Source organism: Corapipo altera, unplaced genomic scaffold (genome assembly GCF_003945725.1).
Source record: "Corapipo altera isolate COAL_440 unplaced genomic scaffold, ASM394572v1 2b, whole genome shotgun sequence".
NCBI classification, from domain to species: domain Eukaryota; kingdom Metazoa; phylum Chordata; class Aves; order Passeriformes; family Pipridae; genus Corapipo; species Corapipo altera.
This window is the reverse complement of record NW_020884874.1, coordinates 29,494,985-29,510,489: the sequence shown is the minus strand read 5'-3', so window position 1 is coordinate 29,510,489 and position 15,505 is coordinate 29,494,985. Positions and strand designations below refer to the sequence as shown.

Genomic DNA, 15,505 nt, shown 5'->3' with positions numbered 1-15,505 from the left:
CATAAGCAAATTCTGGGGACGATGTCAACCTTTTAATAGTCCATGTCAAGTTGGATTTCTGGTAAACACAAACCATAAAAATACCACTCCATGCAACACTGATATGCAGCTGTTTTTGTGGTATGAAGTGGAGCTATATGTAACAGCACAAATTTCTGGACAAAATAGCTGAGTAAAATTACAGGTATTTCAACAAAACAGTAATTTCTTTTAATGTTTTGGTATATATTTTTCCATGTTCTATGAAAAGCACAAAAAAATATAAGACACTCTAATGACCAGGCATTGGGTTTGCATATTTAAATAAGAGTTCCAGCTCCATGGTACCCATTATTTATGTGAGGACATAGTTTCCTCTTTTGATTTTGGTGGAAGAGTGCCATCTACTGAGTTGTTTGAATTGTACCTTAGTTTATTTGTGATGGTAATTTTGAGCAAACTTATAAAATTGTCACTACTACTTTGATAGTAGTGAAATAATAAGTTTCTCAGTCCTTTGGTGATATGCAAAACTAAACATTATGCTGTAGTGGAACCTGAGGAATCTTAAAATAAAATGGAAAATACTCATCTTAGAAAGAATGTGTTACAAAATACTTAGAGTACCAATTAAAGGATAGCTATTGATCACTTATGTATGCTTGAGGCTAATTTTAAAATTATTTGGTGTCATTTTGAATGAAGAATATTTAAGATGTCTCTACTTTTGCCTTTGAGCAGACGAGGGAAACTTTCTCTTAAGACCCATTTATTGCATTTCATTTGTATTTTTGGCATTTAGACACTTTTAGCTGAAATACTTAAAAAGCAATAACAGCAGTACTGCCTGTGAACATCGCTTTGGGTATTTGGAAGATTTTACAGCTTGTGACTTCTTTGAGTCGGGACAGATTGTAATATCAAGTTGGTATAGACAGAAGAGTTAAACTTGTACCTACCACCTTAATTTGGGGTCTGAGTTTCTCCTTGTCTATACCATGGAAATGTTGGTACTTCTAATCTGTGACCCTCTTAGTGCTTCGACAAGTGACTTTGCTGGTAACTACTTCAAAAAGCTGTGTAAGCAAACACATGGTATACCTGTGTTTGCATCACTGTATTGATAAAACTTCCAGTGATGGAAGAAACTTTCTTCAAAAGGATGTTTAGAAGAGGAAGTTATTTTAGCACCATCATTGGTACAATGCAAAATGGCATGAGAAGCAGAAGCGTAGATTTAGGCCTCATACACAAGTTGAGTGATAAAGGTCAATTGGTATTGATGGACAATAAAGAATTGGGCAAGGATTGGCAATGTTCTTTGAAGATGTTTAATTGTCCTTTTATTAGATAATATCTATGGTTATTTATGCTTTCATAAGTTAAATAAGTATATAAATTCACTTAGCATCTAGTTCTAGAACATTACATTTGATAATGCTGCTCTTGGCAATATCCGTACAAAGTATCTGGACTCTGGGAAAAAACATCATTCTTATTCCAAGTATACCTTGGAGTATTCTTGGACAAGAAGCTCTGGATGTAAGAGGAAAAGCCTGGCTAGTTATTAATGTTGTGATATAGTAGGTGCTACCAAAAGGATGGATGAGGTAGGAGATCAGTAATAACATGTTAAAATTTGACATGAGAATTAAACTGGATTAAATGGATGACAGATGAGCAGTACTTTAAAGCCTGCAACAGAATACAAAGATTTTACTTCTGAATTTTGATGGAGTTCTTAAAAAATGCATAATTATTTCCTGGATTTACTCTTGCGTATGTAGTCTTTGGAAAAACTTAAGTGAATTAGCATTTCACCTATTTCACTGCATCTCGTGTAGTCAGAAGAAACAGTGTAACAGAAACAGTTGTAACAGTGTCCTACTCTTCCCCTTGTGTTCTACTGCTCTCCTTCTCTTCCATCACACCGAGAACAAAATACTGGATTAGTCACCTTCTTTGCACTGTTAGTGCTGAAATACAACCTTAAGACTAAAGTAATAGAATCTGTATCAGAAAGCGAAGCGAGTAAAATAAGGAAAGCCTGTAGCCCTTTTAGTTTCTTGTTGTTTGGTCTAAATTGATGTTTTTACCTCTTCATTTAACAGCATGCTTTGCCATCTGTGAATTGTGCATATAGAAACTTATCATTAAAACAAATTTTGTTTCTTGTTTAATTTTAAATCACAGGGTTTGGTTTTTTTCATCCTGTCTGCATTTGTACTTCTCAATTATGTCTTGTTCCAATGAACGATTGCCTCTCACTGGCAGCTCTGAGAAAAATTCCACCAAATACAGCCTCTACAGAAAATTTGCTGACACTTTTTGTAGCTGTTTGGGAAATGCTGTATCTGTATCTTTTTATTTAAGCAACTTTGAAGTTTAAGAAGAGTTTTGACTCCTACTTGTTGTTGTTAGAAAATGGAAAGGAAGCAGAATAGACCCTCAGTAATACAGGAGGAAGTAGTTAGCGACCTCCTGAGCCATTTAGGCACTTATAAGTCTATGGGACTGGATGAGATTCATCCAAGGGAATTGAGAGAGTTGTTGGAAGAGCTTGCTAAGCCACTCTCCATCATTTATCATCCGTCCTGGCTAACCAGAGAGGTCGACTGGAGGTTGGCCAATGTAACACCCATCCACACGATGGGCTGAAAGGAGGCTCTGGGGAACTAAAGCCTGTTGACCTGATCCTGGTGTCCAGGAAGTTTATGGAACAGATAATCTTGAGTGTGATCACATGGCACATACAGGACAACCAAGGGGTCAGGACCAGCCAGCATGGGTTTAGGAAAGGCAGGTTCTGCCTGATCAATCTGATCTCCATTTGTGATCAGGTGACCCACCTAATGGATGAAGGAAAGGCTGTGGATGTTGTTTGCCTTAAGTACTTAAGGACTTAAGTAATGCCTTTGACACTGTTTCCCACCACATTCTTCTGGAGAAACTGACTGCTCATGGCTTGGACAGGTGCACTCTTTGCTGGGTTAAAAACTGGCTGGCTGACAAGGTCCAGGGAGTGGTGTTGAATGGTGTCATATCCAGTTGGTGGCTGGTCACTAGTGGGGCTTAGTGTTGGGGCCAGCTCTGTTTAATATCTTTACTGATGATCTGAGTGAGAGAATTGGGTGTACCATCAGTAAGTTTGAGGACAACACTAAGTTGGGTAGGAGTGTTGATCTACTGGAGGGCAGGAAGGCTCTGCAGAGGGATCTGAACAGGCTGGATCGATGGACTGAGGCCAGTGGTATGAGTTCAACAAGGCTGGGGCAAGGTACTACACTTTGGCCACAACAACCCCATACAGTGCTACAGGCTTGGGGAAAAGTGGCTGGAAAGCTGCTCAGCAGAAAAGGACCTGGGGATGCAATCTGACAGCCATCTGAACAGAAGCCAAAAAGGCCAATGGCATCCTGGCTTGTATGAAAAATAGTGTGGCCAGTAGGACTAGAGCAGTGTACTCAGAACTGGTGAGGTCACATGTTGAGTACTGTGTCCAGTTCTGGGCCCCTCACTGCAAGAAAGACCTTGAGGGGCTGGAGTGCATCCAGAGAAGAGAATAGAGCACAAGTCCTGTGAAAAGCAGCTGAGGGAGCTGGGGTTGTTTAGGCTGGAGAAAAGGAGGCTCATGGGAGACCTTATCACTTTCTACAACCACCTGAAAGGAGGTTGTAGCCAGGTGGGAGTCAGCCTCTTCTCCCAGGCAACTAGTGACAGGAAAGGAGGACATGGCCTCAAGCTGCACCAGGGGAGGTTCAGGTTGCATGTCAGGAGGAATTTGATAATGGAAAAGGTTATTAAACATGGGAATGGACTGCCCAGGGAGGTGGTAGAGTCACCATTCCTGGAGGTGTTCAAGAAATGACTGTATGTGGCTCTTAGTGCCGTGGTCTAGTTGGCAAGGTGGTGATCCGTCAAAGGTTGGACCTGATGAACTTAAAGGTTTTTTCAGCCTAAATGATTCTGTGATAACTGCCTTATGCTAAGTATTGAATTGATACCTATAATTTTTTCAACTGTCTCTGATGTCAGATGGGTCAACCACAAATGAAGAATCTCCCAATATCCCCTAGATCTACTTAGAGTAACTAAAGAATTAAAAGAAGACTGCTCTTCTGTCATTTTCGTAATTATTCTGGAATTAATTTTCTCTTTCAAATGTAATTTCTAAGGGCCGATGTGCACGAAGTTGCTCCTATGTAGCTAAGCTATAAGTAAGAGTAATAACTTTAAAAAAAAAGAGTAGTTTGCAGAGAAAACTTGCATGTTGCTAATGCAAATGCTTGAAGTGTAAGCGTAAGTCTGAAGCTTGTTTGAAAAAATATCTTTTGGAAATGTTGTCTTTTCTCATAAATGAAAGTAAAATCAGTGTTATTATGTGATATTAAATTAAGGTCCTAATGTACTTTTCCTATGTATGACCTACACTTATAGCAGTTATGAAAATGAACACTGGTGTTAGGACATGAGTATGTTATCTCTTCCATCTCTCAGGCACAGCTGTTGTCTCTTGTTTTTTTCAGAAAATGTGCAGTGAAGACAATGAAATACTAGTGTTTTCCAGGTTTAATTTCCAAGTGGCAGTGGGGAACACAGAAGCAATATTCAAAAGTACACCTTGCTATTAATTTATCCAATTTCTTAATATTTGGAAAAGGGGTTGAAGCAGAAATAGTAGAATGAACTGCTTGGACGTGAAAGAAGAAGGAATGGGTCTTTGATTAGAAAACTGCTCAGAGCAGAGTATTTCCTCCAGAGCTATTCTAGGGCTTTGGCAGAGAGTTTTTCCTGTCTACAGAATTAAAATGCTTTGCCCATCTTGTCATTATTCATTATAATTTTTGCCTGGTTTGGGAACCACTATATAGTAGACGATCACTTCTTAGCACAGTGAGCTCTCTTGCCTTCAGGACACACACACAAGTATAGAGGATTTGGGCAAACTGCATTCCCTGGCTTGCTGCCTGTTTTGTGTGTTTGAGAAGTGCTTCACATGTACTGAAACAGGCATGTATTATCCTTCTACAGTCAGTATTTAAGTGACATGCTTTTTCAACTCAGCATACCCCGCAAAACTGGGAGGCTTTGCATTGCTTTAGAAAAGAAGATTAATGCTGGTTAGGAGGATGATATTAATTTGAGATGAGAAGAATAATTTTAGCTACTAGGTGAAAAAGTGAAGATGACATAATCCTTCAGCAAAGGAACTAAGTAAGAGTAGCTGCAAGGACTTTTTTTTTTTTTTTTAATAACAGTAACTATAGAAGAGGCCAAAGAGGCCAAACTCTATTTTCAGATCTTCACTAATTTGTCAGAGAAATTTGCTCTGCATATTTAAAGCTTGTGTAATCTTATTCCCAGTGCTGCATATTTACGGATTTCTGGAAAAATGGTTCAGGTGTCCTGGAAAATGTAAAAGAATTTTTTGTTTAAGGAAACATTGAAACATTCTTAATCTTGAAATTTTTACTGACCAGCTGTAACAGTGCTTCTAGAAATATTTGCTTCAGAAGTGCTTACAGAAAACATTTGAAGTATAGAATTTGGAGGGGGAAGTAACCTAAGGAATCTGTGGGCTTTCTGTTTTTTTCTGGGTTGTACTCCTCTGGTTTTGAGGTAAGGTAGCTGTAGAGCCTCAATTCCAAATAAACTCTGGGTGGATGAATGAACAAGGTTTACATTTAATTATGTTGAAAACTGATGTTCAGGGGGCAGGCTGGGAAAATCTTTTTTTATTAGAAAACTACTTGTGTCAGTGCAGATAAATAACAAGAATCAGAATTTCACATTTGGAAATTGCTTTTCATCTATTTCTGCAAATAATTATTAATTCAAGTGAATACAGATGCATGAACAAGGCTGAAACCAATCAACTCTGAAACTTATGGTATTCCTTGTGGGTTTTTTCCAGTCTGGCAATTTGTGTAGTCAATCCATAGTTAATGTAAAAGCAACGACTTCACATTAAAAGTATCCTGAGTTTGTGTAGGAAGGTATCACTTATGGGGACAACACCCCCTCCGCTCTTTTTTTTTTAAAGCTGTAAACTGTGACTGGAATACAGATGACTGCTTTGTAAATAACCATATTGCTAAGAATGTAAAATAAAAGCAAAAAAAACCAGGTGAGGCAACCTGACTCTAAGTCCTTCCATGCCAGAACAAAATTAAGCTACTAATTCTGTTTGGGGAAGAAAGCTGGTATTAAGTTTGCTGGGGAAGAAAGCTGGTATTAAGTTTGCTGGATTATTCAACATCTGTTTAATGTGTATCTCATCACTTAGCTGGATCTTATGCAGACTCATTAGAATTCTAGAAGAATTATTTAAGTTTAAAAGTTAAAATATCACAGTGCATTGAAGCAGACTTTTCCTCACTGTTGTTCTACTTACATTTTATTTCACCAGCTTAGAGGCTGAGCAGGAGATGTGTTTGAGTTTTGATTTACATGCAGCCTAATACTCTTTTCAGCCTTTCAACTGTCTCTAGCATGAATGCACATATCTTTTGTGAGTATTTGTATCCACGTTGGTTTTGATCAGCAATTTCTCAGAAAATGGAAAACTTGCAGAATGGGTGTGAATTGTACTGTTTTATTAATTTCTATCATATAATGAGAGAAAAAAAATTGTACATAATATTCCCTGTTTTTAATACAGCTTTGGGACGATTTCCTTTCTTCCAAAAGCTATGATACCTGTTCAAAAGAAGAGTTGCTCAGACCTGACAAATTATACTCCAGAAACCATGGGCAAACTATGATGATGAAATACTGACCACATCACATAATTCATTTCTGCTCTGTCTCCTAGAGGTTAGAGAACTTACTTAATTTTGTATCAAAAGCAAGTAGATAATCACATTTGAAATACATAATCTTTGCAGCTAATAAATGAATCAACTATGGAGAACTGAAAGAACCAGTGTTGCTGCTACTTCTATCAATACTCATTATGGAAGTATAGGACTGATCTAAGAGTGAGAGAGAAAATGAGCAAGCTTGTGTTATCTCATAGCTGGTGTGAATCTAGAAGTCTTGATACAGAGATCCTGGAAATTTTCCATTGACTCTTCTGTATTTTGACTACTGATCTTTTCACCTCTGTCACAGCAGACTTTTTTTAACGTGCCTTGCATTATTGAGCTCTTCTTTCTGTAAGTAATGTTTAAAAAAAGGAGAGAAGGATCTTGAAAAGCACTTGAAAAATGTAATCATTTGTTTTATGAGGCTTATTTTGATTAACTTCATTTTATTCTAGTTCTGATATTTAACACTGTTAAAAGAACTTAATATTATGTTCTATATGATGAAGAATCTCTTAAATAACAATAAGTTAAGCATATTTTTTTTATATTTCGAGGTGTGCCTTTTAATTTTTTTGTACTTCAAGGTGTGCCTTTTAATTTCTTTGTGTTATTTTAGTTTCTTGTGTTTCTTTATGAATTACTGTTTTCATGACCACTCTGCTCTGTGTTGTTAAATATTTTGAGTACCCTAGCTAGAAGTAGGATGTCAACCTGTGTGAATGTGATATTAGTGAAAGTGAAAATGTTGCTTGTGGTGTGTGTTTGTTTCTGTTACATGCAACAAATTATTCCTTAATGGTACCAATTCCAGCTTTGGTCGGCCAGGAGTTGAATGCTACTGCCAACATGATAGTGGAGCTGCAGTAATCCAGCTTCAGTTCCTGATTAATGAGGTTAGTAAAATGATGTATGAGTAATTCAAAGAAGATACAGAATGTATTTTCTTTAATTTCTCATTAAGCAAATATAAAAGTTAGCTAATGCAAATGACTTAACATGAATGACAAACAGTAAAAACAATTATAAATAAATTAACTTTTTTAGTTTTAGAAAATGCTTGACTAACTGCTGAAAATATCTTTGTCTCTAGAGTGCTCTTTTTTGTAATAAGCAAGAGCTTCATAGGAATATCTTTTCATGTTGTTGAACATTGCAACTTATCTGAAGAAGTGGTAAAGTACTTTTTCCATAGTACTACCAGTTTCACTAGGTAGTTCATTTTATTTTGATAGAGTTACTGTTTTAGGCATGAGCTGAATAATGTTCCCTCAAGTTCAGGTGTGTGTTTATAGGGATGTAGCATCTGACATCTGGCAGCAGTGCTGTACTTGAGTTAGCTAGGGACAGATTTGAAGAGGGACATCACTAGCTTTGTCAGCACATAGATATTAGCAGTTGAGTTCATTGCTTGATTTCTTTACAGGCATGGGCATGAGGGAATTGATGTGCACACACTGGAAAAAGCTCCTTCCCCATCACCTCTCAGTATAGCTCTGAGCCAAATGTGAGCAAGCTGAACATGTGATCACATCAGTTACCTCATTCCTACTATATCCTGCTTATAATTTTTTTTCATCCTGGTGGTAAATACATGATATATTTCCCCTGTGATGATGTGCTGTTACTAGGGATATGAAAACAAGTTGACTAAAACTTTTTATTTCTCCTAGGGAGCTCTTGTGAGTGCCTTGGCTGACGATACCTTACACCTGTGGAACTTGCGTCAGAAGAGACCTGCTATACTTCATTCACTCAAATTCAACCGAGAACGGTAGGGATTGGGTTATTATTGCCTTGCCCCTTAGCATCACACTACATCCTGTTGTAAGAGCAGATTTATTAATGCAGTCCAATTCATAACTTCTTAAATAATTGAAACTGGGTTTGCACTGGGCTTGAATTTCAGTCTGTTAGGGCCAATAGTACTTTTGAGTAGACACACTGGTCACCTAAACTGAGATGATTTTTCTATTACTTTACATACTGCATTGTTGAACATCAGTTTTCACATCTTTAAAATGTGGAGGGATAGAATACTTTGAATAATGTATGTCTTCAAAGTAATTTTGGAGCAAGAGGAAGTGTATGCACCAACAAGACAACAGGAGTACTAGTTCAATTTTTTACCTGGAAGTTTTTCTCCCTTCATGACAAATTGAAGTTCTGCAGTGTTAGAGCTCCTGTGTGTGTCAGAGAAGCTGAAAACAACTTGCATTTTGACTAACACATTTGAGACTCAAGTAACAGCATTTTAAGCATTCTAGGGAGACTTTTAAGATTAAACTTCTAAAATTCTGCTGATTAAATGTCTGGGGAAAAAAAAGTCCTCTTTTTAATTGCAAGTACTACTTCCTCTTTAGGAAGCAACCCTTTTTTTCCAGTATGTATTAAGTCTCAACTGGAATGCTGTGTTTGCTTTTGAGGAGTATGCATTAGAGATGGACTACTTGGAGAGCTCAAAGGATACTAGCAAGAACACAGAATAATCTGTGACTTGTATTTCTGTTGAATAGAGCAGGAAGTAATAAGCTTTAAGTAATGGATAGCAATAGAAAGAGGTAAGTTAAATACTTATATAATACCTTCTAATGCAGTGTCGTACATAGTGCTAAACAAACAGTTGGGTTATGTAGTAACCTTGTAGTTTTAAAGAACAGGTTATAAACAATTTGTCAAAAATAACATAAATGCAGATTACTGGGATTTTTTTGCATAAAGAGCTAAGTGATCTTAAGTCCTTTTTGAAGTTGTTTCTAAGATCACAGTGCATACACGTTTTAATGGGGTCTTTAGGGATAGGACAGGGGGTAATAGCTTTAAACTGCAAGATTTAGATTAAGTATTAGAAAGAAATTTTTCACTGTGAGGATGGTGAGATGCTGTAACAGATTGCTCAGAAAAGCAATGGATGCTCCTATCCCGTGAAGTGTTCAAGAACAGGTTGGATGGGCTTTGATATTCTGAAAGATGTCCCTGCCCAGAGCAAGTGGATTGGACTAACTGGTATTTAAAGACCCCTTCAGACCCAAAGCATTGCGTGATTCTGAACTGTTATACAGAAAACAGAAGGCTTTGTTGACAGTGCAAAATTCTTTGCCCAAGGGAGTGACAGTGTTTCTTTATGCAGCATAAAAGTCAAATGGAGAGAAATGCAATTTACAACCACTAGTTTAATGAGGATTGTCCAAGTGTGGGAGATAGTGTATCCAAACTGGCCCTCTCTCTTCCTTTTTTTTTTTTTTAATGACTTTTCTCTTGCAGCACCTACTTAAGTGTCAATATAAAATTATGATTTGCAACCTGAAACATTGGCTTCTAACTAATGCTTTAAAACAGGTATCTGAGGAGGTGATTCTGATTGTGTGCAAATCTGTTGTAAACTGGCTTAGAGTTTTAGATGTATAGGTATCTTTGGTTAAGCAGAGTGAAAGTTTTTAACTGTCCTTTTTTCTGTAAATGTGATGATGTCAATAGCAAAACCTGTCACAGGACTTGAACTGTGTCTTATCAGACAGAACTCTTATCAGAAAGAGGAGTAGAGGTAGAAAGGATTCTAGGTCACTGATGTCGCTTTAGTGGCTGTATTAGTTATTAATTTTGGGCAGAGTACTGTTTTTTTTCTGTGAAAACCTGTGCCTTGCTAAGATAGGTAATGAGAGCACCATAGTCACCATGAGTGGTGTCAGTATAGTTTAAGACAAGGGCTTATTCTTCTAGCAATTTTAATCTTGACATATCCGTTACAATAACATATAAAAGTAACCAGAACACTTAAGGTCCCAGATCTGTACGTTGGCATAGCCACTTAGGTCATGCTGGATGACTGTTATGTGTTTTAACATATTCTGTTTTCATTCAACTAGTTTATAGAATACAGGGTTAAACAATAATATGTAATCACATTACCAGGAAATTATTTTGATTTGAACTTGAGAGAACTGCAAAAAATTCACTCTTGAATAATTCTAAAGAGATGCCCTTAAAACACGAAGAGTTCTTAGTGATCAATTATACCTAATAGCTTCAGTATGTTCTATGAAATTGAGGTAAATGGGCTTTGCTTAGGTCAGTTATGAGGTATATTAACTACTAATTTTATTGAGAAGAGCATTCACAAATAAAACTGGATCTTCTCTGCGAGAACACATCCTTAAGAGGAAGGGAGCACCTAAGATTCATAAATGCTCGTTGTTGAAAGGAACAACAAAAGTCAGAGGGTCCTCAAACAATCAGAGTTTTATTAGCAAATTACACAGTTAGCATGGAAATGGGTATATTAGTCCCTGACCTACTATATGAGCACATGGCTGTCAGTTTTGGATATAGGGGTAGGGTGAGAAGGAAGAGAGGAGTTAAAGAGGTGAATTAAGACAGAGGAAAAGATAAAAGAGAGGGGAAAAAGAGAGAATTTAAGAAAGAAAAAGAGGAGAAAAGATAAAAAGAGATCAACAGTCATTCTAGCATCAATCCATCTGTTGGCATGTCAGTCCTGGTTTCAGCGTCAATCCAGGTGATAAGTTTTGATCCAGCTGCTTCAGTCTGGCTGTTGAGACGTTCAGGATCCTGGGGACACTGCCTGGGCTTGGGGGAGTTCCTTTTTATGGACAGGTTTCTCTACCCCAAAGATGGATTTCATGCTTTCTGTGTAAATTAGTTATCATGCATAGTCTGTTCTTTCAGGCCTTTCTGGAAATGGGTCAGATGGCTTCAGGTGTCTTTGGTAGTCTTAATCTCACCCTATAGTCCATGTTCACTGCCTGCCACTCATTCCTGTGCTTGCACTGTACTATGTTGTGGTTCTTTCTAAAGCAAAAGTGCTTCCGTACCTCCACCTGGCCCCTCTTCTCCAGCCAAATCTTATTCTTTCTCATAGTGTGTTAATACCAATAGTCCTTGCTTATTACCAACAATTCTTGTCTGTTAGTTACTAACAGTCCTTGACTGGCTCCACAGCCGCCTGGTTATCGGTGTTTGAGACATACACATTAGCCTCTTATCTTCTGGGAATTGAGAGCTCAAAAGGATCTCACTTTGAACTGCTATTTACAGGATCATTAGAGAGTGGGCTTTAATATACATTAACCTCTTATAATCAAGAGTTCAAAAGGGTCTCGCAACCCTTATAGTAAAAATTACTATGACTAAAGCCCACTCTCTCGCAACCCTATAAGGGTTGCGAGAGAGTGGGCTTTAGTCATAGTAATTTTCCATCCTGACTGTTAATTGAGTTGGTAACTTTCTTTGAAGATTCAACAACAAAAATATTATTCTACTTGGGTTGTTAGTCACACAAGAAAAATGAATTTTTAAGACTATTTGTTAAAAACAGGTGCTCATTAAATATATGTTAGTTCCTGGGAACAGACAGTGTTTCTGATAAGCTTAAGGGGGGCTTAGTCCAAGTGCACTTCATCAAGGCCGAGGCCTAATGAGCATTTCTCAGATCACAGTGTGGCCTGGGTGGGGGGAAGCGGAGAATGCAGCACCACAATCCATCCCGTGACTACAGTCAACTTCTTTTGGCCTCTAAATTCTCAATTCATGAGCACAAAAGTTGTTAGAAACCTAATTAATAAAATTTTTGAAATATTGTATGTTGTGGGAATATCTGCTCATAAGGATAACTAACTTCTCAAACAGGAGTTATTTGAAGTATTAAATACTACAACACAGGCTTGTAACTATCTTCACTAATGATACTTTGTCAGCTTGTGAAGGGAGATTAAATGTCTTGGAACTCTTACTATATGACTGAAGTAGTTATTCTAGTTGCATCAGTATTTGCTCTAGGAATCTGTAGATGCTAAGGTTTAAAATTATATACCTGATTGGGATTACCTGGAAGTGTATTGACATTGCAGAAAAGCAGTATTTGTGTCCTGTTTAAAAGGAGTTGAATTTCAACATGTCACAAGTGAATTTTTATTCGGATTTTATTTCTAAATCGGGATTTGTATAAGGTTTAGATGTGAATTAAAAGACTGTAGCATAGAAAGTTAACTGTAGCAGTTAGCTACCCAGATGAAAGGATTTTCTTAGTCTTGAAAACTATTCTTGAACCATGTTTACAGAAATTAATTAAAAAAGTAAACTATAAAGCTATGACTTATTAGTGAATGCTTTATTCTTCTGGCACAACCTTTTACTAGCTCTGGCTAATTCCCTGCTTTAACCATGCAGAAGAGTTACTGCCCAATGTCTAACAACACAACTTTTAGATTTCATATTTGCTTATCCTGTTGGTAATTGACTTTGGCTACCTTGCTTTCAGGTCTTTTGAACAGCTTTCAGTTAAGAAAAAAACCCCGGGTGTAGTTTGTTTATAAAAGCTTGTGTCATGTATTTAAGTATTTTTGTATATTGACGTGAAAATTGGAGTATTAAATCACCTGAAAATTATTTCAGAATACAGTCTTTAGTATATGATAGGAAAGTAATGTGAATTCTTGTGTTTCTATTCATTAATTTTAAGAACAGGGAGTAGGGAAAGAGTTCCTTTTTGACATAATTTTATGCCATTAAAGGCTTTGTTTTGATCTGTGGAAAATGTCTTCATTGGGTAACTTTTTAGATCTTTTTAGATCTGAGCAAAACATTTCTTTAAAAGCGGTGGCCAAAAGTCTTGAAAGATGCTGCTTTCCGTTGAATCATTAAATTAGTTGAGAATTCGTAGATAAATGACCATTAATAGATTGATAAACTCCTGACTAACCAACATGTTAGTAATTTGAAGCAAGCCTTCTGAAGCAGGGATTGGTGAAGTTTTAGATGTATAACAAATCAGCTGAAATTACTGACAGGTGTCAAAAGCATAGTGAAAAATAAGGTAGTTCTGCACATTTTCTAGCCTTTTGTTTGTTGCATTTGTGGGGGTTTCCAGCTGCTTCATATTCTGGTTACCAAACAAGAGTTAGGAGATAGTAAACCAAGGTCATATTTAGCCGCTGTTCCTTGACTGTGGGAATCAGCGTGTAGGGGCCAGGACAAAAATGCATAATGATGCTTATATGGGGAACAGTTGCGTGTGTGACTTGTCATGTGAGTTAGAAGTGTCCTAAGTAGTACCTCTTTTCAGAATGCATAATTTTGAAGTTTGAACTTACTTAGCATAGCTTTTGTATTTTCCTAAGATTTCTTCAGTGAATCACAAAGTAGTTTCTTTGTCATCTACATATCTATGTAAAAATATCCTAAGCATAGTAAAATAGTTGTGTGTTAACATGCAATGGAAGCTTCACATCAAATTTGTTTAAATTTACTTAGTAGTGAATACTATTGTTAGGCTGGGTTAGTTCTCAAATAAGTGCAGCTAACACCTCTTATTAGAGTAAATATTGAAAGGAAGTTGAGATAGGTACCTAATCTAGCTTTAGTTTCCTACAATACAGGAACTGTTAAACAGGATCTGTGAAAGTCCCTGGCTGGTTAGTGGTGCATGTTTGACCTTTCACACTACAGATCAACACCAAGTTTGAGAAGGTGGAACAGACTAACTCGACTAAAAAAACAAAAAAAAAGTAAAAGTAGCATGGGATGACAAATTTGAGATTCCTTTGCTGCAAATCAGCTTTATATACAAGTACAAAAAACTTTGTTTTGTTATCCAAGACTTAACATCCTTCCTGAGCTGACATTCCCTCTTGTAATACCAAAAGAAATAGTTTACATGTCTTTATGCTGTCACAAAGCAAGAATCAGAATCATGGCATAAAAATAGAAATGAGCGTTTAGCATGAGTGCTCTGCATATTGATCCCTGAATGCATTGATAGCAGTTTAATTTTTAATATGTCAGCTTCTGTGCTGTGAGATTTAAATAGTTTTCCTCAACATGAAACTGCATAATTCGGAATTACAAAATCATGCTTAAAATATCTCCAATGTTATATCATTGTACTTGAAACACAAACTCTGTCTACAGAGAGTGAAAAATCCAACTTGTATTTACTTCTCATTAATAATAAGACTTAAAACTACTGTTGTCACACATATTACCTTGTTAGATACTGTTATTTTGTACCCAACCTGTGCATTAGCAGAGATTAGTTGTGAGAATTTTCTTCCACCTCACTGAATTTATAAACTGACCAATTCTGCCACTTTGTGGATAGCAGAAGGACATACAGGTTTTCTTGCCTGTGAAAACAAGTAATGATAGATATTGTTTATGTGTTTCTGGCTGTGGTTTTTTTCTTCCCCTTTCTCTGTATAAATATCACTGTTTCACTTCAGCCTTTAAGGCCTGGCTTTTTCCCTTTTGCCCTGGATTACAAATACATACCCAAAACAATAGATCTGAGAAGTTAAATACTTGGAGTCTTTGCAGTCAATGATGTATCGACTACAAGTTTAATATATAACACAACTAAGTTTCTCTCACGTAACTAAGGTTTGTTGTTTGGTTTTTTTTTTTAACCTTTTTAAAATTACTTTCTTTAGAGTGAAAAGAAGCTATCACCGTATCTATTTGCCTTGGCGGTGTCATATAAAACCTTTTAGCTGCTGAGGTTAAAAATTTAACTCAGTGGTGAACCATTAGATGATGTAATTAGGAGTTTGATCTTCTTTCAGGAAATTAGCAGAAGATGAACTTATTGACTCGCTGGATTTGCTGTAGATGTGAATGTTTGTTTCATGAAGATCAGATTCCTTTGAAAACTGTTGTCTTGAGGCCATGCGTTTGTGCAGAATTCCACATGCAAGTGTGGTCAGTGGAAC

General features: G+C 36.8%; 1 protein-coding gene across 6 annotated transcripts in view; it reads left to right on the top strand.

The window, feature by feature from the left end:
* The window catches only part of STXBP5 (syntaxin binding protein 5), a 103,549-nt gene that overhangs the window by 19,419 nt on the left and 68,625 nt on the right, over nucleotides 1–15,505 (top strand). For all 6 annotated transcript variants that reach the window (XM_027632601.1, XM_027632587.1, XM_027632574.1 and 3 more), the window contains exons 3-4: nucleotides 7,600–7,681; nucleotides 8,459–8,559. In XM_027632601.1, coding sequence (XP_027488402.1) covers nucleotides 7,600–7,681; nucleotides 8,459–8,559 — 183 coding nt within the window. The remainder of the gene's footprint in view (nucleotides 1–7,599; nucleotides 7,682–8,458; nucleotides 8,560–15,505) is intronic.